We start from the raw sequence: 27,031 nt of genomic DNA, 5'->3' as shown, positions 1-27,031 counted from the left end.
ATAGTGTCCCATGGATTGAATGACCAGATTATTATTAAAAAAAATTTAAGGTATTATTACCCTCAGAAAGCAATCCGCCAATTGACTAATAACCGTTTCTACTTAATGTATGGTAAACACAAGCACGCGGAGCAAGAAAACTAAGGTTTTTCCCCGAATAGGAATCGCACTCAGGTCCTCTCATTTGCAAGGGAAACTCACCAAACTCACCTATGCTGCAGGATGAGAAGCTTCAATAGAAGTGCTCCATGATGGCCATTGATAAACCTTTTAAAAAACTACAGCATGGTATGCTGTGTGAGATTTATCAGCATGCTGATTTTCGGCTACCTCTACATTCTTATTATCTTTATATTACCAGTATATTTATATTATCCATATATCTTTTTTATAAGCTTGTTGCTGCTCCTACACAGTTTACTGTCAAACTCAAACAATAAAAAATGTTATCCTCTTATGGATGAAACTTGGTAAATGCTATGGAGAATAATATTGAAGTGATTTTACCCTATTATAAACAATGGGAAAACGCTTTTCTAACGACTTGCAGAGTGGTGACAGGTCTATAACATTAAACGACCAAATCAAGTGGATTCATAAACTGTTGAAGTTATAAGTCAAAAATGTCCAACACTTATTGTACAAAATGGACCTTTTCAGCAATGGTCCAATTTGCTGTCCACATTACAAATCGTGCTTTTTATTTCTGCAAGAACCTGGTATTCTTTCATGCCATTACTCACTTCACTATTTCCTTGCTGTGTTTGCTTTTCAGTTTGATTCATGTACTCCGTGCACATAAACCAGTTTGATCATCTTATTCTTGAAATTAATAATAGTACCAAAAATTACAACTACAGTACCTCACCTCAAGGTAAGTGAACAATCCAATGCCCCTCTAAAAGTACAGTATTAATCACAAACATGCATGATTATAGAAGCTATTTACAATCATTTTTATTTCCGTTTGTGGGACATTTCCAAAAGAGCTCCTGCATACAGAAATCTCCACGTAATAAGATCGAGCCAAAAAAGCACAGCGACGAGAGTAAGGGAGAACAATTTATTGTTGAAAATTGTTAACAAAATGATAAAAATCTACAGTCACATGATACATCAGTTCCATCAGTGGAGTTTCATAATCATTTCAATACGATACAGGTGCAAAATAACTCAAGTGAGCTTTGGTTATTCCTTCAGGTTGGAGGGCACCAAATGATGCTTTTCAGAGCAACAGATGAACACGAGAAGGATAATGTGGTCCATCGTGATGTTACAGTAATTACAATTATCCAATTGCAATTTGCTTGACAGAAGCTTTGCTGCCTATGTACAATGCCTTAGACAGGGGTCTTATTTGGTAATTACAGTGCAATCTTGATAATCTCAGGACTGATCAACAAAGGTTTGCTCATATCACAAGACATCTTTAGAGAAGACAAGTGGACAGATGGTAGATTGAGCTCTGTTTGGACGATCAGAAATGGGCTAAACAAAACTGCACCAAGATACTTTACCTGCTAATATCTCTCAGTAATAATCCATTTTGAAACAGTACACATTAGATTTTTTTTAAACGGTGACAGTCAGGGTTTCTTTACAGCATATGAACTCCTGGAAACAATAACAAAATAAGGCATTTCTGGACAAATTCTTCTACAAAACACTAGACGACAAAAGGCATGCAGAAAGTGAGACCCTCTTCAGCATTAGTTTTGTTTTTTCCCAGTCATTCTGCAAAAGCGTTCAGGTTAAAAATTATATAATGAAAACATTCTCAATTTCTGTACAAAATACAACCATGCGAAGAGTGTGTATGCATGCACTGAAGAACTTGCCACTGTTAAAGCCACATCAATTGAGCCCTTGCTCCTTAAAAAGGAAGGACATCAGGTACGTTGCGATTTTCTAGATGAAAAAGCCCTGGCCCATAAACAAGTAACTTACTATATTATATGGTTTCCAGCTAAATGCACTTTCCTTACTGAAAGTCAGAAAGATAACTTTTAAAATACATTTCAGAAATGTGTCAATAAATGAATCCTTGACCTGTTGAATAAATAGGTACATAATATAGTTTGCACATCAAAGTGCTGTGACTGGCGTTTTAAGTGTTAAGTGTAGGTACAGTTGAACTTCAAAATTAGGCACTTATTACATTGAATAAAAACGAAATCTTAAAACAGGCAAAATTGTCAACCCAAATACTTTCAATGCTGATACTATTCCTTGACACTGTGGAAATATATATTGCAAATTACAAACGGATATTCAGAGTCATGGACGTACATAGTTTAACACACATTCAACATTCAGAACCACACATGTGCAGTTATTGAATATTGAGTTTCATTCACAATTTCAAGAATACATAGACTTTTATAACCATTTTGTATTCAAATATTTGATATATTCAAATATATATACTATTTTTCTAGCTGGATTTTTACTTAGCCAAATCTACACACAACAGCCTTATTCAAACAGAAAGAAGCCTGGCTCTCTCCAGAGGTTAAAGGTTTAGACTGGCACAGCACTATATAGTCACTGAAGAATTGGAATTGTGTGATAAAACTCCCTGGACGACCTTTGATTGACAGGTTTTTATCAGTAGCCACATAGCTAACTGACAGCACTTCAGAAATATGAATGAAATGCTTAAGTGCATTGGGAAATAAGCCTAACTAACCTGCACGATTTATTTCACTGTTGTTCTGGCTAATGCAACTGGCCATTCTGACGTGGAAGGATTTGAGTTTTCTGGTGTCCAGTAACGGTATATAAGCTTGTACACAAATACATAATTCACACTGCAACATAACCTCCAGGGTACTATGGATAACATAACTTGAGGCTGCCTCCTTATGGGCAGCACACAATCTAGGCACAGATATGTTGAAACTGCAGACATCTACTGAGGATATATACAGGTGTTCATGCCAAAAAAGATTTGTATTCCCTCCCCACCCCCCACCAAACTGCATTTTTCTTCTCCAAAGGTGACCTGTGTTGAGTGTCCAGCTCCACTGGTAGGTGCAGTCCTTGGAACGTAGCTCAAGTGGCTATTCAGGAAAGCCTAAACAGCATGCCTATTCGACAGCAGCAAGGTGGTGGGGGAGGGCGATGTCCGATTCTTTCCCCCATTCCCCAGCGCAGGACATCACTTGCAGCATCTCTCCATTCACCTCTCTTGAGATCAGTTCCGCGAGCACTAACAGGTGTCGTTACCTTGCCCAAGTGGCCATTATTTGTATGTGAGCTTGGACACCACGTTGGCAAGGTAGTGAAGTGAAGGGGACGGGGGGAGAGGCTGCATCACAGCAGAGCTTGATCCTATCCTCACTCAATATCCATTCTAGTTCAGAGGCTAATTCAACAGTGACCAGGGTTGGCAGTCAGGATCTCCCTGGTCTATGTGGCTCTGTACCATACCAGTCATTTGCTCACCAAGTCCACTGGGAAAACCTTAAAGAATTGCAATTTCAAAGACAGTCCACTGGGAGCATCAAACCACATTTACTTTGAGAGAATCCTGACCCTCTATTTAGAAGTCTAATTTAACCACTCTTATTAAATATTATTAAAAAATTAACTGTGCCCAATTCCGTATACTCAGCTGCCAATGATTAATAACTCTACAAGACTGATTGTTCTTAAACAAGCTTATTGTAGACAGCTTGATTTTAAACCTCAGTTAATTATTACAGTAGATGCTATCAAACACGGTGCTTTACAAACCACTGGAAAATAGAAGTGAAAAGGTAGCAGCAGCGATTACTTTCAATGTGAAATCTTAGTTGTACCTCTGGGGCTAACGTGTTGGCAACAGAAGAACTTTGGAACACATGATCTGCCAAGTGAGGAAGCAGCGATGGAGAAATCGTACCTCATTGTAGCCGATTCAGTGCACTTCTTTTAAGGAGGCATTCAGAAGGCAAAAGGATCACAGTGTCAACTGTCTGCCTATCTTGTTTATATACAAACTATCTTTGCAATAGTAAACACAAATCAAATTAAGGTCAGCTAAAGTGGGGCGTTTTTCCTTGTGCGCGTGTGTGCGTCTAAACTAAAATACTGTACTTAAAAAATCAAACAAGTGGAAAATACTGTAGGCATTACACTACAATGTTGCAGTGCCCTATTTTGTCACTAAAGGTTACTAGTGAGCTTATCAAACATTCCAGCAGTCCTTGGAGGTTTGTCTCTCCCAGATTTTAATAATAATCCTTGCATTTGATAAAGCGCGTTATCATGTCTTTGAGACCTCTCAAAGTGTTTCACAGAATATACTGCAAAGTGAATTGACTGTATATTTTGTGTGCGAAAGGCAGCAGTGTCCCACAAACAGTCCTAGATTGAGTGACCAAATTATTATTTATTTATTTTTTTGAAGGGATTATTATCCCTGGAAAAGCAATCTGCCAATTGGCTAACGACCGGGTTCCTACTTACTGCTAGGTAATCAGAAGCGTGTGGAGTAAGGAAACTTGCCTAACGTTTCGACCTGTTCTGGAGTCCTCTCGCTTGCGAGGTGAGTGCTCTAACATTGATTAGAGGACTCCAGGACTCCACATGAAGGACAGGGAAATAAAATAGCCCCTTTAACTGTATCTTGAATGGGCCTGCACACTTTTACAGGAACGTACATGTACACACATACAACACACACAAATTCAACCCCTATAAATGTTTCTCAAAGGACACCGTTCCTCCACTATGCGCACATCCCATTCGGCCTTCTGCTTGTCTAAGATGCCTTTGTTCATTACCTTGAAATCCTAATTATACAGTCATTGAGTACAAACAATCCTGGAGTGCCATTTCCCATCTTAATCACAGAGCTGCAACTTCCACTGTATGCAAGACAAGTCATGCCAATTAGACTCAACCAGTCAACAATCCTAGAACAGATTGCACCATGGCAGCCAGGTTGTAGTGGCCTCAATTTCCTTCTTAAAAAAAACAAGGTAAAAAGCCAAGTCACGCAGAATGTTCCGTTCGTTTCACAAGCTCACGTGTACTAACAGGTCCAGACCTGAGGGAGAAAGGAAATGAAGAAGTTAATAGACCACTGTAAGCCTCCAGTACAATATTCACAGAACATCTCCCTAACTCTACTCAATTTTGTTTCAAGGCAAATTAGTTTATGTTGTCAATGACAACAAGAAACTATAAGATTATAAAAGACATTTGGATCAAATGTCCATTTGGTCACATCTTTGTAGAATACATATCCCCTCATCGTCCCATTTTAGTAAATGCTCAGTTTACTGGATTCCAGGTATCCGGATGTCGGACCTAGCCAGACTGGGCCTGACACGGAAATTCTTTTAAAAACATTCCATGGATCAGTACGTGTATAGACTCTCGATGCCCACTCTCTGAGCACCCCTTCTCACTGTCCTTGCTGCCCTTCACAGGGGCCAGAGATACTGGATCAACTTTTACTTGTTGTGAATCCTGTGAGTAGAAAATAGCTTATTCGCTATCTTCTGTTCATGGGATTCAAACAATTACAACGTTTACAATTACAATTTTTCATAAATGCTGGTAATTGTAGTTACACTTAGTCAGAAATTCCGACTCGCTGGATTAGATTTCCCTCCACTCCCTTTAGTCCGGTTAGCTGGAGTTTTAAGTCTATAGCCTCAAATGTGTTTCTCATCAAGACCAGTATCTTTGATGAGATACTGTAATTGATAAGCCCAACTATCAATTACTCTCTCTAAAAAAATACTTCCTGGTGTCTGTCCTAAACTTAGCCCTTCTTAACATGCTCCCTTGGCATATCTGAAACTATTGTTCTAAGTTTACTGATTTATTAAGCCAGACAGAGGCACCCACATTGCGGTGATTTCCAAAAAGAATCATTGATGATATCCTTCTGGAAGTAGATTGTGTCGAAGTAAAATCCTGTGAGTTGGTGAGGTTTATATTATAAGGTGCCACTATTTATGATTCAGAGTTATTAGCGACTCCTGTCGGCAAGCACTGCAATTTAGACCCCAGAGCTTAATTATGACAACACAGCAGAAATCCTAATACATGGTGCCAAAACCAGGTAAGGTTAAATAAGTCCACATTCACAACACAATTACAGTATTATCAAGTTTAATGAAGGGGAAACGGACAACGGCAACATTGCATCAAGATGGAAACACTTACTTTAACTGTACTATCCACAGCACCTGAGAAGAGCCGTCCTCTGGACACAGCTAGTGCAGTGACGCTACCTTGGTGGCGGAGTAAGGTCTGTGTACAGATCATGTTGTCCATGCTCCAAACCTACATCAAAATTAGATCATGAACTAGAGTCTAGATACAGCATTATATTAATATTAAATAAATTATCCTATAATATAGTCTTTCGTGTTAGCACATCTCACAAAGTCCTTTACAGGATTTAATGTAATGTGTAGTGGCTGTATTTTGCATGGAAATGTTTAAAGAAATTCGTTAAGCAAAATGCACTGTGATTTGAATTAAAATGTACATTAGAAATAAAATATAAAATCCTTATTAGTATTGTAAAAATAGTTTTAACAATTCAAAAATTTGTCCTGCTAAGAATCCTTGCATTTATTGCTGCCAATTCCCGATGGCTTATTTGTACACAATGTGGCAGCCAGTTTGTGCACTGTGCACTATGAAATGTAATTATTGTAAATCGTAGGTATGTATGTTAAACAACTGAATGTTATGTCAAGTAAATAATGCATCATGTAACTGGCACTAGTTGCATGATTTTTCTGTAGTGAGATACCAGGTTACTTAACACCTTGCTTAACGTCTTATCCTATTAACTTTGTATCCTAGTTTTCTCTCCAATATCTTTTTCCAACATACCCTAAGTGATCGATCGTAAGATGCACTGAAGACTTTAGTCTGATCTGGTGTCGAAATTACAGCCAGTGCGTACACTGTGCCTACGTGGCCAGTCAGCGTTCTAACTTGCTCTTTAGATTCTATGTCCCACACCTTAAAAGGAAATAAGTGCAATAAACAGTCAGTTACAGTTATCATTGTAGTGTACTGCAATAGAAATTATTTTATCTCTACAGAAAAGAAACACTTACATGAATTAGGTTTTCATAGGTTCCGCACACAATGTGGTGATTAGTAACTGCAATGGAGTACACACTGCCACCAGAGGTCTGCAGTACGTGGACACACTCCAGAGTTCTTATGTCCCAGATCTGTAAATGAAAAATAAATTTACATGAGAGTTAAGGAACGCCTTAATGGCGCTTTAAAATTTCACATACCATACACTGATACTACTTGATTCAAATATATACAAATTGAACTACATTACGATCTTGAATAAATACACCAGCCTTTGCATTAGGTCATTGAATCACATTTGAGAAAGACAAGGAGAAGGTGAGGGAGATTTCAACATCAAAATATGAAATTGGAAAAAATTTAAATCACACAATTTCAAAATACTCAAAGCAAGTCTCTTGAAGTAACGTTGCAGACTGTACAGTAAAATTGCTCCTCAGTTCTGTGTGTGACGGGGGGGGTAAGGAAGTCAGAAAAGAACAGGATCAAGCTCAATTTTGAAGTTCTAACAACAATTTAGGCAAGTAAACTACCGTCTTTCAAGTAACTACTACATTAAGGATTTGCTGTAGATATGTAGCTCAATTACTTGAAGAATTTTCAGTTGTATAGCATACTATTATTATGTGCAACCATTTTAACAAGAACTGAAATAAATGTTTAAGAAAAAGCAAACATTTATTGAAGGTTTAAGATGAGCTCATACCTAAATTAAATCTGAATATGAAGTACCTCCCTTATGATCACAAAAGACTAGTGGAAAAATTGAACAGTGGTACATCTGATGAGGATTATACAATGGTTGCCACAGTTACAAGAGAGTACTTAGTTTATCAGTACCATGTACAGCTCTGCCAATTTAAATAGCAACATCCAACTGCAATTCATTAAGCAGTTTACCAAAGGAGAATTTGCCAATATGTTTTACAGTAACTCTATAGCTGAAGGCTATACAGTCCATAATTATTAAGCTTTTAGCAGACAACATCCAGGTGCAAGTGAAATCTCAAAGGCCCGCAGAAATTACACAGCTTCCCTCTCTTCCTATTTCAGCCTTGCAAGAATAAAATGAAAGCTATTTCAATGCAAAATGGGGCCTGATAATGGATGCAGTGTTCAGTTGAGTAATAGGAGCACTGAAATGATAACATACAAAAAGTGATCAGAAGGAAAAACTTTACTAAAACAGGAGGGTAGTGGGAATGAAGGGAACAATAAGCCAACCTTGATCGTCTGGTAAGATCCACTGTAAAGGTGATTTTGCGAGGCCACCAATGCCCGCACCCAGTGATTCAGACCCGTGAGCTCCTTCTTTAGCTTTAGTTCCGTACCCACAATGTCCCAGACCTTCAGGGGTGAACCACAGTGAGCAATGTTAATAATAAATGGCACTATTGACAAGTTGAAAGAGCTATTTCAAAGTAATAGGGTGCCTATCACGTAAAATACCGGCACAGATCTTTTATAGGAATAGGAGGACAAGGAAAACTACTCAGGTTATTAAATCAAACTAAATAAGTCACACTAATTAAACATCAACAGTAGTTGGTGAAGCTAAATAAGAGACTAATATGTGCCATTTACTAGCATTAGTGGACTTTTTTCCCATTATACTTAAGGCAATCAAAAGTTCTAGTTTAAATTCTATAGTGAAACAAAATACAATACGTACAGTAAAATAGTAAAATAGTGAAGGACAAGATGATAACGTCTAACACACAAGGTTTCAATATAACAAATACCTTAATAGCTTTGAGTGAGCCACTGAATAGCATGTTGTGTGATGATACCAATGTGCAAACAGGATTGTCATGTGCCCGGATAGTGTTGACTTTCTGCAAAGCTGGTATGTCCCAAACCTAGGAGAAAAAGCAATTGGAGATAAATATCACACGATCCTCATAGCGTACTAATCAGCAGGTAATTCATTAAGAAGCTAGAGGGGTGGGGGGGAAGAAAGCACCGTACATATGCATGTATTTGAACCTCACTATAACAAACCCCCTCGAGACCGGCAGAAGAGATTAATATATCACTACAGTAGGGAATGGCCATCAAAGAGGTGCAAAAATTGGGTGTCGCCATTGGGATCGTTAAAACCAGGGTTTGTTCTAAGCAGGGTTCATTATAGTGATGTTTGTCTGTACACTTAAGCAAATCGCATTAAAGAAGCGAAATGGAGCGGTACTGAAACAATTGCTCTTATAGTTAAGATGGGCTAAACAGTCTTCTTCTGTGCGGAGAAATTATATAAACTTTCCAGAAGGTATTACCAGAGAAATAGCTGCGTCTATATTTAAGAACCATATTTTCAAAGTAAACTATCTTCCCCATTCCCCCAGGAAATGGACAGCAGCATTCATAATATAAGAAATGAACAAGAATAGGAATGTTGGAAACTTGAAATGAAAGAAATGTGGAGCAGGTTGATCAGCAGCCGAAAGAGCAAAATAAGTCAAGTGTTTTGGTGTGACTGCAAGAGTTTTTATAAATATATAAAGAGGAAGAGGCTGTCAAAGGTAAATATGGGTCTGCTACAGGCAGAGAAGGGGGGGAATTATAGTAGGGGACAAAGACATTAGTCATTAAACAAGTACTTTGCTGCTGTCTTCACCTTAGAAGACACTGAAAACCTACCAAGAATAGAGGGGAACCAAGAAGACAATGTTAGTGAGCAACTTGGAGGAATTAATATCAGTAAAGAAATGGTTTTAGGTAAATTGTCAGGTCTTAAAACTGATAAATCCCCTGGACCTGATGGCCTACATCCCAGGGTTTTAAAAGAGGTGGCTACTGAGATAATGGATGGCTTGTCTTTGATCTTCCAAAATTCTCTGGATTCCGGAACGATTCCCATTGATTGGAAGATTGCAAACATAACACCACTATTTAAGAACGGTGGGAGAGAAAAGATGGGGATCTACAGACCAGTTAGTCTGACATCAGTGAGGGAAAATTCTTGAGTCCTTAATTAAAGATATCGTTATGGGATTCCTGGAAGACCATAACAAGATTAGGCGGAGTCAACATGGCTTTACAAAAGGGAAGTCATGCTTAACTAATCTTTTAGAGTTTTTTGAAGATGTATCCAGCAGGTTAGAGAGGGGGGAACCAGTAGATGTAGTATGTTTCGATTTTAAAAAGGCATTTGATAAAGTGCCACAGAAAAGGCTATTGCACAAGGTTAAGGCCCACGGGATTAATGGGAACATATTAGCACGGATTGAAAAGTGGCTAACGGGTAGAAAACAGAGAGTAGGGATAAACGGGTCATTCTCGAATTGGTAGGATGTGACTAGTGGAGTGCCACAAGGATCAGTGCTTGGGCCTCAGCTAGTTCCTGGGATGAGGGGACTGACCTATGAGGATAGGCTGAATAAACTAGGGCTATATTCTCTAGAGTACAGAAGAATTAGGGGAAATCTTGTTGAAACATATAAGATTCTTAAAGGGCTGATAAAGTAGACATTGAGGGTCTGTTTCCCCAGTACGAGAATCTATAACCAGGGGTCACAGTCTGAAAATTAAGGGTCAGCCTTTTAGAACAGAGTTGAGGAAACATTTCTTCACTCAGAGGAAACATTTCTTCACCCCAGAAGGCTGTAGATGCTCAGTCCTTGACTGATTTTTTAAAAATAGAGGGATTAGGGGATATGGGGATAGGGCAGGTAATTAGAGTTAGGTCTGAAGATCAGCCATGGTCTTATCAAATGGCGGGGCACAGGCTCGAGGGGCCGAATGGCCTACTCCTGCTCCTAATTCTTATGTTCTTATGTGATGAGAGGCCACAAGCAAACTGTTAAGTTACTTTTCTTTCAAGAGGACTTGCTGTGGATTTCCAGTATTTTTATGACAATGCAAAGTCCCTTTGTATACTGGAATGAACAATATACTTACAATTATTGTGCAATCTGCAGAGCCACTGTACAATTTGTTCCTGTAAATAAAATGTCACAATTAGTTTGAAATAACTTTAGTTCAAAGAACCATTAGAACAATTATTTTATTCTTAAAATTGATTTTTGTGGGTTTTTATTTTTCACAAAACCCTACCCTTGAATGCAGAGAGCCAAGACGATGCCATCATGTCCCTCTAGAGTCTTCTGGCACTTGTATGTTGTACAGGTATCCCACACCTAAAAGACAAAGTCAGCACTTACTTTCAATGCTGTCAAATAGAAAGATAGCTTACTTTAAAAAGTATATATTATTAATATACAAGTTAAATACTAGTGCAATCATTTTAAACAGAACAGTAAACGTGTCTGGTGAAAAGGATACAATAACCTTTAAGAGAATGTTTTGTTTTGTTTTGTTTTGAAGCTTAAAACATGAACCAAGTCAAGGTCTAATCCACCGCAAAATATAATTATCAGGGATTTATTGCTGTGACAAATTCAATGAATTTATAAATTTATCGAGTTGCAAAAGAGGTCCCACAACACCCAAGTGTTTTATGTTACTGAGGTGGAGATTGTATCCGTGGTTAGACAGCGCCATCTAATGTTACTATGTTCAAGCGCTGATAGGATTGAGAAACTTGCCTTAATTGTTTTATCTGAAGAACCGCTGAAGAGCAGGTCACCGGTAGAGTGGACGCACAAACACCAAACCGGTCCTTGGTGACCCACAAATGTCCCCTTGCACTTAAAAATCTGCTGAGGATCGTATGCTGCAAAATCAAACATCCAGCATCAGCGGAAAGTGTCGGTGCTCTACTACAACAGCAGCAACAAAATTACATTTGTATAGCGTCTTTAACATAGGGAGGATGTCCCAAGGCGCTGGATAGTCAGTGTTTCGGACACGATCTGGAAGTCGGGATTGGGAAAGGTGGAGGGCAGGGTGAAAGCATGGTGATCAAAAGCATAGTTGAAGAGGAGGGTCTTGAGATGGGTCTTGAAGGAGGCAAGGGAGCAGGCGAGGCAGAGGGACTGCGGTATGGAATTCCAGAGGGTGGGGCCAGAGTGGCAGAAAGCCTACCCAGCAATGCGGGAGTGAGCGAGGCGGGGGACGTGAAGCAGGCCAAAGCCCGCTGAGCGAAGGGAGTGAGCAGGATGGTGGGGGAGTTAGGAGGTCGCAGAAGTAGCGGGGAGCAAGACCATGGAGGGCTTTGAAGGTGAGGACCAGGATCTTGAACTGTATCCTCTGTGTGATGGGAAGCCAGTGGTGTCGGGCGAGGATGGGGGGGATAGGGTCACGGAGCCTGGTGCGGGAGAGGATACGGGCTGCAGAGTTCTAGATGATCTGCAGCCTGTGGAGGGAGGAGTTGGGAAGGCCGACAAGCAGGGAGTTTGCATGGTCGAGCCTCGATTTTATGAATGTGTGTATGAGGGTTTCAGGGGCATGTGGTGTGAGACAGTGGCGGAGGTGTGAGACAGTGGCGGAGGTGGGGGTAGAAAGAATAGTTGAGGGTCATACAAGATCCCAAAGTTCCGGACTGGCTCAGTGAGGGGGAGTGAGCCCCATGGATGGTGATGCTGTCAGCGCCTGAGGTGTGGAGGCGCTGACAGGAGCCAATCAGGAGAGCCTCAGTATTGTTGACGTTCAACTGTAGAAAGTTAGCTCTCATCCAGGACTTGATGTCTGACAGACATTCTGTCAGCACAGCAGTGGTCCTGGAGTCAAGAGCGAAGGCAGAGAGGTGCAGTTGTGTGTCATCCATCCGCATACATGTGGAAGTTGACCCCATCTCTGCGGTTGATGTCACCAAGCGGGAGCATATAGATGTTGAAGAGGAGGGGACCAAGGACAGAGCCCTGAGGAACGCTGCACGAGACTATGCGGAGGCTGGAGAAGCCATTTGTGGAGATGAAGTGGAGGCGGTGTGAGAGGTACGATCTGATCCATTTAAGGACAGAACCGTGAAGGTTGAGTTGAGAGGAGAGGCCATGGATGAGGATGGAGTGGTCAATGGTGTCGAAGGCAGCAGAGAGGTCAAGGAGGACAAGGAGGCAAAGGGATCGCAGATGGACAGAATGTCATTTGTCACTTTGACCAGGGCTTTTTCTGTGCTGTGGGCGGCACGGAAACCCGATTGGAGGGGTTTGTGACAGGAGTAGCAGGAGAGGAAAGAGCAAAGCTGGGAAGCAACAATTCATTCCAGGATCTTCCAGACTTTATTAGTTTCCAAGACAAACATTTGCCCATTTACAGCCTTTGATTTGAAGACTTCTGGAAATGGGAACCTTTGCTCAGTACAGAAAGCATTCAGAACTCTTCCTGTTGCCGTGTGCCTTCTGAATATGGACAGCTGCCCGGCTTTGCCACTATCTCACACCGCAGGTCACTGAAACCCTCATACGTGCTTTCATTACATCAATGCTTGACTATGCAAACTCATTGCTTGTTAGATTCCCCAATTCCTCCCTCCACAGGCTGCAGATCATCCAGAACTCTGCAGCCGTGTCCTCTCCCACACCAGGCTCCGTGACCCTCTCACCCCCATCCTCACCCGATTCCACCGGCTTCCCATCACACAGAGGATACAGTTCAAGATACTGGTCCTCACCTTCAAAGCCCTCCACGGTGTTGCTCATCCCTACCTCTATGACTTTCTAACCCCCTACCATCCTGCTTGCTCCATCCGCTCAGCAGGCTCCAACCTGCTTCACGGCCCCCACCTTGCTCGCCCCACTATTGGTGGGTGGGCCTTCTGCCACTCTGCCCCCACCCTCTGGAACTCCATCCCGCAGTCCCTCCGCCTCGCCTCCTCCCTTGCCTCCTTCAAGTCCCATCTCAAGACCATCCTCTTTGACCATGCTTTCGATCACCCTGCTTCCACCCTCCCCAATCCTGACCCCCAGCTCAGGTCCAAAACTCTGTCTGTCCAGTGCCTTGGGACGTCGTCCCGATGTGAAAGGCACTGTACAAATGGATACAGCAACAACAGTGACAATATACTATTCCGAGGATTAAGCTGTGGCGAACCATACTTACATCCCAGAATTCCCATATTTAACCTGGCATTGATGTGTGAAAGTTCATCCTATAATAAAATTAAATGCAGAATATTATTACAATGTGCAAGGCAAATATTATAACAAGCCAAATATTACAATAACCGGCATTTGAAATAGTTATTATAGGCATAATAGGCAAAATACAGACAAAGCATCAGTATTTACATCTGTAGCCACTACTTGCACTGAATCAGCATTAACATTTAGAATAGCTCCAATTATACACCAAATTGTCCCATGTTATCAAAAATAATTCACAGGATGGAAGTAGTAAATCACTGCATTGATTTCCCCATGGAATTTGCATTTTATAGTGCCACTAAAGCGTTATTTTAAACAGCAAACTGTAGATGTTTTGGATGTCTATATTTACAGGGCCCACTTTTCAGAAGGTGGATCAATGCAGTGTCAGGTTGTGACAGCAGTATTATAAACAGAACTTAGTCAAACAAAGTTTGCCAAATAATCCATATTTTAGATTAAACATTGCTAATATTGCATTCTACATATGGAGAACCTCAGAAGATGCTACATATAAAACAAAGTCTATTTTAGGCCTTGCTTTGAGGCATCAGGCAGTGGATAACTGAGATCTTGAAGTACCTTATTTTTAAAATAAAACAGTGAGAGACTTCGATATCCCTCCCCATTTTGCATCACCTTTGCCTGCCCCCAATTTGAGGAAAGTATATAATAAATGGTCTTCTAGGCTTTAGCTACTGATTCGAGTTGTTCAGCTGCAAGGTTTCCTTATCCTTCTTTTGAAGAGTGGTTATTTACGGAAACCTCAGTCAATGACTACTGAGGTAAACCATTAAAATGTACTGAGATGGAGAAGAAACCTATACATTTAGAAAGTGAAATTATCGACACAGCTTGTCAAAGAGAATAGGGCAGCCGATTCCATTCAGGAAATGGAATGATGTAATAGTTGCACTCTTTTCCCTTAAAAATGAATGCATTAGTGGAAAATAACTTCAAAACATAGAGTTCTACATTCTAAAGTCCTTGCGAGGTACAGATTTGACTATTAAACAATTTGAGGAAATACGAGCTGTGTACTATCCAAGTTTACATCTCTCCCTACTGTGCAGGAATAATGTAAACATCAAGCGTTAAACTGCCCTGTTGATGGCTCACGTTAGCCAACAAAATAAGGAATATCAGGAAATGCCATCTATACTATTTGCTCCTAGAATTTGTTCACTAAAAAAAAACGGAGCAGCAGCCACATTAAAGAAAATCTAGGTCATAAAGCATCTTCTGGAACTTTTAACCACAGCTGGACATTATAAGACAGCAAATGTCACAGAACTTACACTTAGCATTGAAGCGTCTCTACGGAACTCCATCAGGTCCTCACTGAGTTTACTTTGGTTCTCATCTAGGACATCTGAAACAATAGACCACCACTAATTTCAACTCACAGCTCACAATAATTAATATGTTCAACAGCCCATTATAAACAGTCCTAATTGTTAAGCAGCCAGTGCGTTCTGCACAAGGTTAACACTCTGAAGACTGAACAGAACTTGTAATTTCAGAGGGATTCCTGTTTTCTATTATAGAATCTCAGGAGCAAGAACTTTCTGTAAATTGTCAAACCAAATATGAAAGTAAGACATAGAAAACAGATTTGAATAGAAAACAATGGCACCCATTTTAAGCGCAATAATAATCCCTGCATTTGAAATAACAACACAACAACAAAATTACATTTATAGAGTGCCTTTCACGTTGGGAGGACATTACAAAACGCTGGGACACCTTATAACATCGTTGAGATGCCTCTTAACTGTTTGTATTCGAATTCAAGATCCTCACCCTCACCTACAAGGCCATTCACGGCCTCGCTCCCTCCTACCTCTCTGACCTACTATCCCCCTACCTACCTGCCCGTACCCTCCGTTCCTCCGGCACCGGTCGGCTCCACATCCCCCGCCCCAACCGCCCTACCATCGGTGGCCGGGCCTTCAGCCTCTCAGCCCCTAGGCTCTGGAACTCTATCCCCCAGTGCCTTCGCCGCCTCCTCCCTTTCCTCCTTCAAGGCCGGTCTCAAGACCTTTCTCTTTGACCGAGCCTTCAGCTCCCCTCTCGACTCTCTACCCCTCCTCACTCACTCCCTCCCTTCCCTCCCCTCACCCTGACCATTTCCCCCCAATGCTCGGGTCCGGATCCAACTGTACAGCGCCTTGGGACGTCCTCCCGACGTGAAAGGCGCTCAATAAATGGAATCTTGTTGTTGTTGTTGTTTGTAGGCAAACGCGGCAGCCAATTTGCGGCAGCAATGTCAAAAGACCTGGGTTTGATTCCCAGCAGGGTGAAATGTTGGGCAACTTTCCTTACTCCACACGCCTGTTTACCTAGCAGTAAGTAGGAATCCAATTGTTAGTCAATTGGCAGATTGTTTTTCTGGGGGTAATAATTCCTTCAAAAAAAAAAAAAATTAGTCACCACAATCCACTGTTTGTGGCCCACTGCTGTGCGTGATTGGCTGCCACGTTTCGCCCACAAAATATACAGTCAATTTACTTTACAGTATATTCTGTGAAGCCCTTTGAGATATCTCGAAGACGTGATGAGGCACTATATCAAATGTAAGGATTATTATTATAAAGAGAATGAACAATTTTAGACCAATAAAGGTTTAAAAAATCTTCCCCTGTGTTTTGTTGCATTAAAAGCTCCCAGTAGTTTAACTAACCAAACTTTAGCTCCAGAGACTTCTCCAGCTGGTCAAGCTTCTCCGAAAGTTTCCCGAGCATTGATCGGAGGAAGGCAATCTCCTGATCCTTCTGCGCCAGACCCACTTGCATCTCGTGAAAACGGTCATCAGTCTGCTGTAGGAATTCCTTCAAACCTTCAAACTTACACACCTCCAGGTGAGCTTCATATGTGTCCTGATTTCCTACAAACGTGCACCTGGTGGGGAGAAGAGAGAAGAGAAAGGCTTCAAAACTTGCATACTTACAGATTACAAAGCATTTCATTCTCCTTGGGTTTCTTTCAGAATTTGATGCTACCACAAGCATAATAATAAATAATCATGTGAATTCCATTCTAATAAATGAACACTTTTATGGAATGTTTAACTTCTTAAATGGCTGACACAAAACATTAATGGCAAAAAGTTGAATAATTTCCAAGGCAGGGTGAAACCTTAGGCAAGTTTCCTTACTTCACACGTTTCTGTTTACCTAGCAGTAATTAGGAAAGTTTATCACTTTGGTCACTCAATTCACAATTGTTTGTGGAGCACTGCTGTGCGCAATGGGCTCCCTTATTTCGCCCATAAAATACACAATCAATCCACGTTACAATATATTCTGTGAAGAGCTTTTCGGCGTCTCAACGATTTGATAAGGCACTATATCAAATGCAAGGATTATTATTATTATTATTAGCTCAACTAACTTCATGACTCAGTTGTACGAATACTCTTTCTGATTTGCAGGACAGGAATCTTTTCCTACAATGAATCTTCCATAAATAAGTCAAGGAAATAATTTAGGTAGGACTGAAACCCTCGCCTCCGGAAGTGTAGATACAATTTTATTCTCATTTTATAGAAGTAATGACTATCACTCTAGTTTGTCATTGAAGCCACTATATCACGTTTTCTCACAATGTTCAGAAAGTCCGATACTAGTATAAAGATTAAGAGCACAATGGAATAAAAATCTTATAATATTCAGTGCTGCAATACATCTGCTCTTTAGGGTATACATGCTGAGCAACCCAATTATAAGATTACTGGGTTTTATGTCACTTCCTGCACATTGCACATTTATGCAATGTACAGAAAGCAACATCAGTTGTGTGGACCCACAGGGTGGCTTTTTCTGCTCCTTGATTTAATTTTATCATAGGGGTCGGAGTTTTACGGACCTGTGGTAAAGTGGACTGCCTTGCATTTTTAGAAAGCTGCAAGTGGCATTTAGTATAAGAAGGCATTTTAAGTAGAAATATCTGTCTTAAGCTACGTAGTTATACCTGTAGTGCTTGCCCAATATTTAGGTGCGTAAAGTGTTAACATGGGGATAGTAATTGAGTCATCCTCTTTCAGCTCGTCTATTCCATACTGTAGGGAATAGCAACTCCTCCTTCTACCATTAATTCCCAATCATTGTCACTAAGGCAGTCAGTAAAGCAATACACAATTTGAGGTTAATTGTTTTTTCCCCATGGAAAACATCACCAGTCACCTTCCTTCAAGCAAATGGACTAGGCAAATTAAACGGAAGTGAAACAAAACTATAAGATTACAACAACATTTGCAGGTGCTAGTATGAGAAAGAAGCGACAATGGGCAGCAATGGATTTCACAACAGGCTCCAGTTCACAAGAGAAGTGATAACAGAAACGTATTGTTTGGCAGTGGTTTGGGAAGGAAGGGAAGAGAGGGTGCCAATCAGTTCACTTGAACCTCTCTTTTTAATCTGAACAGCTGGAAAAACAAAATTTAAAAAAAATTCATAATGCACCAAGAGTTCATGCATATTAAACAAAAAGAAGTGCTGAATCCTGTCCTTTTTGTTTGAGGTTATAATATTGCCAATTGATCCTCCTTATGTCCCATTCCCTCCTTAAATACCTCAACAGATTAATTACATTTATACTTAGCAATCCTGTACATACGTTATTCTATCAAATATCATCACATCATACTGACGGCATTGACTTTGTAATTTAACGCCCGTAGCAGCACGTTTAAAATAATAGTTTCTAGAATTAATGGTTAAGGAAAGTAATTCACGTAAATATATTCTGTAAAAATTGCTCAACACTTACCCATACTTGGAGTGTGGACACTTGATGTGTTCGCATTCCTTAAGGTGGGCCTCAAGATTCATTTTTAATAGCGGAGGGCAGTTTGGGTTGTTAGGGCAGCGAACTGGCCTGTAGTCACAGCTGCCTTCATGGTCTCTGCAGGAAGACAAGGTACGCTCGTCAGATCATTTCATTCATTTAACATCTCAAGTTGAGTCCCTGTACGGTTTAGCACAAAACCTTGTAGCTTTAGCACAAAAGCTTCCACTGGAATCTTTGAAATCCAGTCTGCAGTGAGAAAATGTTTCAAATTAACAGTTTTAACGAATTGGTTTCACATGGATGTCTTCTCCAAGGATAAAAAGGTTCAGTTTGACCTGGAGTTCTGTTCTTAGTTGCTCAACTTTTATATGTAGTCAAAGAAAATAAAGAGTGAGCCACAAGAACTCCGATTTGAACAGGGAGGGGAAAACATACATGAGCCAGGGTTTCCCGCTCCTAATAGCTACCTCGGCTTGAAAATAGATACCTAGGCATGTGTGGAGAGAGCTCGGCTATGAAGATGTGAATACTTGCGCGAGGTACAGGAAAACAGCCACTGCCTGTGCTCCAGAAAAAGCCAGGAAAGCTGGTCAGAGTAATCATTAAAAAGCTCCAGGTCACAGCCAATGTCTGAACCTAGCCTGAGGCACTGTAGTCCAGACCAATGGATAAAATATGAACAAGAGGTTTGATAGGCAGGAAAATGGTGATTGATTAATAATAGACAATTGTAATGTCCTACGCTAGGGAATGGAAAACAGCAAGGCTGATTTAAAGGCAAGACTGCATGATAAGGCACCCTCCGTTTGACGGTTTATTAATTGCAATAAATCTTAACAGATTGTTCTTTACAATTACTCTCATGAATGGCTTTGGCTTAACTACAGATTGAAGAGTGCCTGGCAATGATTGAAACGTGGAAGAAGAGGGGCAATTTAAAGGAAAATATTTTTAAAGTTGCAGTATCACACCTTAATTGAGAAACTTCAAGTGGTCAAGAAAGGCTGATAGAAATTATGTGGAATGATTGAAATTAATGTGCTCAATAATAAGATTTCCACCATTCCCCCCAAAATCTGTGAATAGGCAAGTCAAGTAAAATTCATAAACAGTAAAGGAAGGGTTAAGTGAAATGTTTCAGATCAGGAGGGGCGGACAAGCATACAAACTGCAGTCTAGCTCAGTATTTGCAAGAGGTTGAACCACTTTTGCAGAACCAAATACCAAAACATCCACAGAGAGAATACATAAAAGATCCCTTGTCACCACTATCTCATTCAGAACAATTTTTTACCCTGAAAAAGTTCAGAGTGCAGGTAGATACAATATTTAGCGGAAGAGCTAAACAGTATATGTACCATTACCACATATCATTCCCATTCCCTGGTATTTAGAAGACTCAAATTATGCTCTTTAATAGATATTAATTGATCACATTCATACTGTGTGCAATACACTATAGTCATTAAAAATTCTCCGGTTCAGTAAATATAGAAGGCTAATTCCAGGGCATTTAAAGTAAACTTACTTTCTTCCACTCAGTTTAATGGTGAAGGGGCAGCCTCGTGGGTCAACCTCGAAAGCTCCTGGTTTCCCACTGGATGCTGGCTGGCAGCCATATTTGCAATGCACAAACAACTCCCCAATCTGCTCAGCGACAGCTATGTTATTAACAACTACTGTCAGCTTTGCGTTATCCACAGGGCACTTTTCTGGAAATGCAGAACGCCACACTTACTCAATTTTACGAAACTGTACAGGTAGCAAAATGTAAAGAGCATATTTAAACCATCATCAAACACTGTTCACAGTGCATTTGCTACGCAAAAAGAATGTTAATCAAGCAAAATGACATGTTGTTACATGTAATTGTTCTGAAAAGGTTTTATACATCTCTGTAAAGTTTGAACTATAATATATGGTATTTATTAAACTTCTTGACTGAATGCTTTTGCAAGGTGGATAGAATGTTGCTTCATTCAGCACTCAAAGAAGTTTGCAATGTGTAATATTTCAAGAGAAAGCACTTCTGCATATAGATGTAGGAACTTACCAGATGTTAAGGCGCATCTTCTACAAAATGTGTGCTATTTGAGACAAAAAATAAAATTGCTGTTACTAAGTATAATTTCAATCAACATGGAAAGCTGTAATAATAGTTGGAAATGTGTGGTCTGAACTAGTCAAGACCAGTCCCATGTGTTGTGTAACTCAGCTGATATACTGCAAGTGTTTCCTTCCTGCCCTGATCACAAACCAAGTGCTAGTTCCACATAAACTGGAAACGTTTTCCAAAACAATCGTGGCTGATTCACTCGCATTACAGTTGAAAGATTTGGAGCATCGCATTACAGCAAATAATTCAAAAAGCGTGCACTGCGGCTAAAGACTGCAAACGTTCAAAATCTTGGAAATCCAAAAATCTTTTGTGGTTTTTAACATTTCCATTTGAGGTTCCTGAGGTATGTTAACTTTTCACTTATTATTGTGTGATGGCATGAAGTCACCTCCTCTTCTTACACAGCTGCACAGTGCCCTGACCAACTTTTTTTGGGGCCGTACTTGGAAACCAAGGCTAGAATGTCAACTTCCTTTCAAAGGGATTTTTCCATGCTAAGAAGCAAAGCCAGTTTCCTGAGGGTGATCTTTTACATGATATGGCAAACAAGAATCCATTTTGCAAAATACTGCAGTGTCTTTTTCAGACTAAAGCAATGTTGTATTCCATAGTAAAAAGGAAACATTAGTGCATCAAAATGAGTTACATTATGCCTTGCAAGCCTAACTTGACATATAATAAAACATTATGCAGAGAATCATTTTATTGCATGAGGGAACAGTTTATGTATTTTCAGGGTACATTCAAGAACTGAATTATTTCCCTTCGTTAACACCCCTCCTCATACCAGACATGATGGAAACAGGAATACAGCAATACTTGCACAGTGCAAATTTGGATCTGGAATGCATTGCCTGAAAGGCTGGTGGAAGCCAATTCGATAACAACTTTTAAGAGAAAAGTAGATAATTATTTGGGGAGGATAAGCAGAGCTATGGGGAGAGCCCGGGGGAGTGGGATTGATTTGGAAGCTCTTTTCAAACAGCTGGCACAGACACAATGGGCCAAATGGCCTCCTTCTGTGCTGTATAATTCTATGATTCTAGTATTTTGTCATCCATTATGCTCACTTGCACTTGTCTCAAAATAGTATCAGTTTGTAGCAGGATTAAATAATAGCCCTTGGCATCACGAATGTGTAATGCTATGTACATTACTGTTGGTTAAAAGGAACTACACACCGGATTCCACATTAACAACTCATAGAATCATACAGCACAGAAAGAGGCCATTCGGCCCATCGTGTCTGCGCCGGCTCCGAAAAGAGCTTCCAACTCAATCCGCTTTCTCTCCATAGCCCTGCAATCCTGTTCTCCCCACATACCCATCTACTTCGCTCTTAAAAGTTGTTATTGAATCGGCTTCCACTACCCTTTCAGGTAATGCATTCCAGATCCCAAAAGCTCGCCGGGTGAAATTTTTTTCCTAACTTCCCCTCTGTTTCTTTTAACAGCTCTCTTAAATCGGTGTCCTCGGGTTACTGACCAGTGGAAACAGTTTTTCCCGGTTCAATCTATCAAATCCTCTCATGATCTTGAAAACCTCTATTAAATCCCCTCTTAATCTTCTCTGCTCCAGGGAGAATAATCCTAGTTTCACTAACCTCTCCTCATAACTAAGGTCCTTCATTCCTGGTACCATCCTGGTAAACCTCCTTTGCACCCTCCCCAATGTCCTAACATCTTTCCTAAAGTGCGGTGCCCAGAACTGAACGCAGTCTCCGACTGAGGCCTAACCAGCATTTTATATTCAACATAACCTCCTGACTTTTGTATTCTATGCCCCTATTTATAAAGCCTAGTATCCCGGATGCCTTTTTAACAGCTGTATCTACCTGTCCTGCCACCTTCAGAGATGTGGACCCCCAGGTCTCTCTGTTCATTTGCCCCCTTCAAGATTGTACCATCAGCTTACACTGCCTCTCCTCATTCTTCCTACCAAAACGCAACATTTCGCATTTCTCCACATTTTAATGCCCATTTTACTAATCTGTCTAAGTCCTCTTGGAGTCTGGTGCTATCCTCCTCACCATTAACTACTTTTCCTGGCTTAGTGTTATCTGCAAATTTGGAAACTGTGCTCCCTATATCCAGGTCCAGATCATTAATATAGATCAGAAAGAGCAGCGGTCCCAATACCGACCCCTGAGGGACACCACTACACACCTCCCCCAATCAGAAAAGCAACCGTTTACTACCACTCTCTGCTTTCTGTCTCCTCGCCAGTTCTGGATCCATGTTGCCACAGTCCCTTTAATACTGTGGGCTCCTATTTTGTTTATAAGTCTCTTATGTGGCACTTTGTCAAATGCCTTTTGAAAATCTAGATAAACTACATCTACTGCACTACCTTCATCCACCCTCTCAGTCACTTCATCAAAAAATTCTATTAGGTTTGTCAGACACGATCTGCCTTTAACAAATCCGTGTTGACTGTCCTTTATTAACCCATATTTTTCTGATCGAGAATTTATATTGTTCCGGATTATAGTCTCCAGAAGTTTCCCTACTACTGAAGTTAGGCTGACTGGCCTGTAGTTCTCAGGTTTATCCTTCTGCCACTTTTTGTACAGGGAAGTAACATTTGCAACCTTCCAGCCCTCTGGCAGCACCCGGTGTCCAAGGAGGATTGAAAGATTGTGGCCAGAGCCTTCGTTATTTCCACCCTTGCTTCCCTCAGTAACCCAGGATGCATCCCGTCTAGACCAGGTGACTTATCTATGTTGAGCACCGACAGCCTTTTTAATACCTCCTCTCTGTTGATTTTTATCATATCCAATTTCTGTTCACACGCCTGCGATATTGTGGCATTGGTTGCATCATCTTCTTTTGTGAAGAAGTAGCTTTTAGTGAATCCTATTGCAAGTCGTTGCTGTTTTTGCTAAATAATGCAAAACTGCCTGCCCATATTCATTTGGAGGGAATCCAAATATTTGCATCTGCGATATTTGCATTTGCAAACGGTTCATTGAAGCTCGCATAATAAAATAGACTGTAACACTTACTCCACATGTTGTAATAACAGGATCCTTGAATATGCTGCAACAAAGTTGGCAACATAACTTCACTGAAGGTTGTTCAGCAAAAACTAAAGGCTCCTACAGAAGACAGAAAACAAACCATCACATCTATTGTCATTAACTAACAAGCCTGCGAGACAGAGCACGTTACAGCCAGCAAGCTACATGTTGACTTCTGCTTTCAGTCCAATATTAAACTGCATGTTAAACATCCATTTATATTGCCTCTATTTCCACCATTATATTGTGTATGTTGTTTCATGAATACATACAAAGGTGAATAATGTAATATTGCTATGAAAAAGACAAGCGGTCCAACTATCGATACAAATTCAGATCTAAATGCTTTCAGTTCACGACATTTCGAAAAGTCCAATAATTTTGCAGTAATTTTTTTATTAAGTCTAGTTATTACACTTCAGGATGAGTTAACTTAGTGACCCCGACTATTGCTTGAAAGACTGGCTCTCATATCACAAATATCTCTCTGCCCCTTTACAAATTCCTAAGGTAGACAATGTACACACCTGCTCATCCTCTTCTTCATGCAGAGAGAACGTGGATCGCAGAGACATGTTCGATTCTGAATGCAGAGATCGCACAGATATTGCAGAGTCCGACCGGCGTGGAGTACTGATCGGAGGCTAAAGATAACATGATTTTGTTATTTTGTAATTCTCATCCTGAACGGCTGAGTAATGAAACAGTCAGCATTTTCTTTGCACTGGACTCAAATTTAAAACATGCCAAAAACACAACAAACCACTCTATTGTATTGTGTAATAAAAAACTATCTTTTAAAACTCCTGTTGCCATACAACGACTGAAAGATACAGCAGGTTTGAGGACATACCTCTTCCACAAATGGTAGCAGACTTAATGGCAGTCCGTTAAGAGTACAAGCTACGAATTATTTTACTTGTTACTGTTAATAACATTTAACGTCTAATTACTCAAGCCAATATCTTGAGGACTGAAATGGTAGGAAACGAACGTCAAAGTGCAACTCACTCTAATGGCTTAAGCACAGTCAACCATGAAAGCCAATTCTTCAAGTCTATCCAAATGAAATCCACATCATATTCTTTTATCAGAAAATTACAGATAGTGAGTTATCTTTGCATGTAACAGACCTGTTTGAGTCTCCACTTTTTTCCAATAAAACAAAGTTAGCAAAGGCACTTGGACTAGCTATGGAGACATAACTATTGTGCGGCAACACTTGTTCTAATCGCTACAACCCTCTTGCCAACTTTTCTTTTCCCTCAAATCTGGTGACTTCCTGCGATTCAATTAACATGAGTCGTACTTTGCTGTTTCCTGCACAGGAGGCCTACCAGGGGCAATAAAAACAACCAATCAACAGGCTTTACACAACTGTATTGTGCAAGCAGTCTAATCTAAAGGTGAGCCGCGAAAAGGGAAATAAAATATAACTCATATAATATAATAATTATTGCAAAGAACAGAGAAAAAATACTGTTTAAAAAATAATTATGTGTAGTCCCCTGCTAATATATGCAGTATACTCTTGCTGCAGACCATTAATGTACTGGTGAGTCTAAATGAAAGAGGCACCATAACAACTCATCATCACAAGAACAAACGGAGACTTATTTAAAAGTCTACAAATTATTTAGCTTAGCTCTATTCATCACTGGTAATTTTAAAATGAAAACGGCAGAAATAGAACCGATGCATGTATCATCTTAGCCTTACAACCTATGTTTATTTCTTTGCATTGAGTGCACAACTAAAGGTGATCACCACCATTCACAAGTCCGGGAAAGATGCAGAAATCAGCATCTCATTCAGTGGTATTGAGTGACATACCGCAAAAGTTGCACTAAAAAAAATCCTTTGCACGATGAAATCTATTCCAACTATATATTTTAAGCAGCAAGGATCGCACCAAAGGGGGAAAAGAGGTGGGAGAAGCGATCTAAAACTGTCACTGCTAGGCTGAGAAATTCAATCTCGTTAGTTATGTGTAGCAACTTTTCAGACGCTTGTAAATGAAGAAATCCCATGAATGAAAAGAATATAATGTCAATTGGAATTTCAGTTTACATGTATCATTAGAGTTCCATAAAGTGTCTAACTCTTATGATGGTCTGCAGTGACAACTGCTCAAATATTCTTTTTGCCTGAGAATATGAGGTGCAATGAGAAAAAAGAGGAATTCTGTTCGAATTCCCTGAAATTTTTTCAATAGATATTTATATATATAAAATAATCCTTGCATTTGATACAGCACCTTATCACGTTGTTGGGACGTCTCAAAGCATTTCACAGAATATACTGTAAAGTGAACTGACTGTATATTTTATCAGCTGATTAAACAACTGAAAAGCTTCCTCGTTTGGTTCAGTGTTATTGGTGCTCTCAGGTAGGATGCTCGTGTATTTGATTTGATAGTTGATTTTTTTCTTTATATAAACACGAGCATAGGCAAATATACTAAACATGTATCTTGAGTAAGATTTATTGCTATTTACCTGACAGCTCATTTTAAAAGTAGTTAATTGCCTATCCTTTCCTTGAAACAAAAAGCTACAAATCCTGCAATGTCGAGCCTTCACAGGCCCTCCCTGCTTCTTTAATGTAATGCAACAGGAAACTATGATTCTTCTAGCTGTGAAATACATACCATGGCATCATCCTCGTCCCTCGGTGAATAGGTCAGTGTACTGGAGGAAGATGGGGTCCTCCGATGCTGTTTAAACGTATTTGTCCCATCAGCTGTGCACCAATATGTAAAAAAAACCTTTTAATATTTACTTTTGCTGGTCCTGGGAGATTTTACCCAAATCAAATATAATATTGTGTTTGTTGCCGAACAAGACTTCAAATATATTGGGAAATACATTTCTTTGAAATGAGACAGAGGTTTATCAAGCACTGAGGCCCAATACTAGGAACCTTTTATTACATTTCCCATTAGAAACACATGTTCACAATCAGAGTGTGTTAAATAGACTTCTGTTAGCATGCAATGAAGGAATAATAATCCTTGCATTTGATATAGCGCCTTATCATGTCTTCAAGCTATCT

General features: G+C 40.1%; 1 protein-coding gene across 4 annotated transcripts in view; it reads right to left on the bottom strand.

Moving 5' to 3' along the window:
- Positions 1 to 4,528: 4,528 nt before the first annotated feature.
- The window catches only part of traf7 (TNF receptor-associated factor 7), a 48,086-nt gene continuing 25,583 nt past the window's right edge, over positions 4,529 to 27,031 (bottom strand). For all 4 annotated transcript variants that reach the window (XM_007906454.2, XM_007906455.2, XM_042341203.1 and 1 more), the window contains 18 exons: positions 26,628 to 26,719; positions 24,505 to 24,621; positions 23,963 to 24,055; positions 20,893 to 20,926; positions 20,368 to 20,551; positions 18,819 to 18,953; positions 16,732 to 16,949; positions 15,347 to 15,420; positions 14,005 to 14,053; positions 11,610 to 11,737; positions 11,119 to 11,201; positions 10,963 to 11,002; positions 8,808 to 8,924; positions 8,290 to 8,412; positions 7,077 to 7,196; positions 6,847 to 6,978; positions 6,166 to 6,285; positions 4,529 to 5,035 (listed from right to left, as the gene is read on the bottom strand). In XM_007906454.2, coding sequence (XP_007904645.1) covers positions 5,021 to 5,035; positions 6,166 to 6,285; positions 6,847 to 6,978; positions 7,077 to 7,196; positions 8,290 to 8,412; positions 8,808 to 8,924; positions 10,963 to 11,002; positions 11,119 to 11,201; positions 11,610 to 11,737; positions 14,005 to 14,053; positions 15,347 to 15,420; positions 16,732 to 16,949; positions 18,819 to 18,953; positions 20,368 to 20,551; positions 20,893 to 20,926; positions 23,963 to 24,055; positions 24,505 to 24,621; positions 26,628 to 26,719 — 1,874 coding nt within the window. In that variant the 3' untranslated portion in view covers positions 4,529 to 5,020. The remainder of the gene's footprint in view (positions 5,036 to 6,165; positions 6,286 to 6,846; positions 6,979 to 7,076; positions 7,197 to 8,289; positions 8,413 to 8,807; positions 8,925 to 10,962; positions 11,003 to 11,118; positions 11,202 to 11,609; positions 11,738 to 14,004; positions 14,054 to 15,346; positions 15,421 to 16,731; positions 16,950 to 18,818; positions 18,954 to 20,367; positions 20,552 to 20,892; positions 20,927 to 23,962; positions 24,056 to 24,504; positions 24,622 to 26,627; positions 26,720 to 27,031) is intronic.

The sequence above is a fragment of the Callorhinchus milii genome, unplaced genomic scaffold (genome assembly GCF_018977255.1).
Source record: "Callorhinchus milii isolate IMCB2004 unplaced genomic scaffold, IMCB_Cmil_1.0 Scaffold16, whole genome shotgun sequence".
NCBI lineage: Eukaryota > Metazoa > Chordata > Chondrichthyes > Chimaeriformes > Callorhinchidae > Callorhinchus > Callorhinchus milii.
This window is presented reverse-complemented; position numbering and strand designations above follow the sequence as displayed.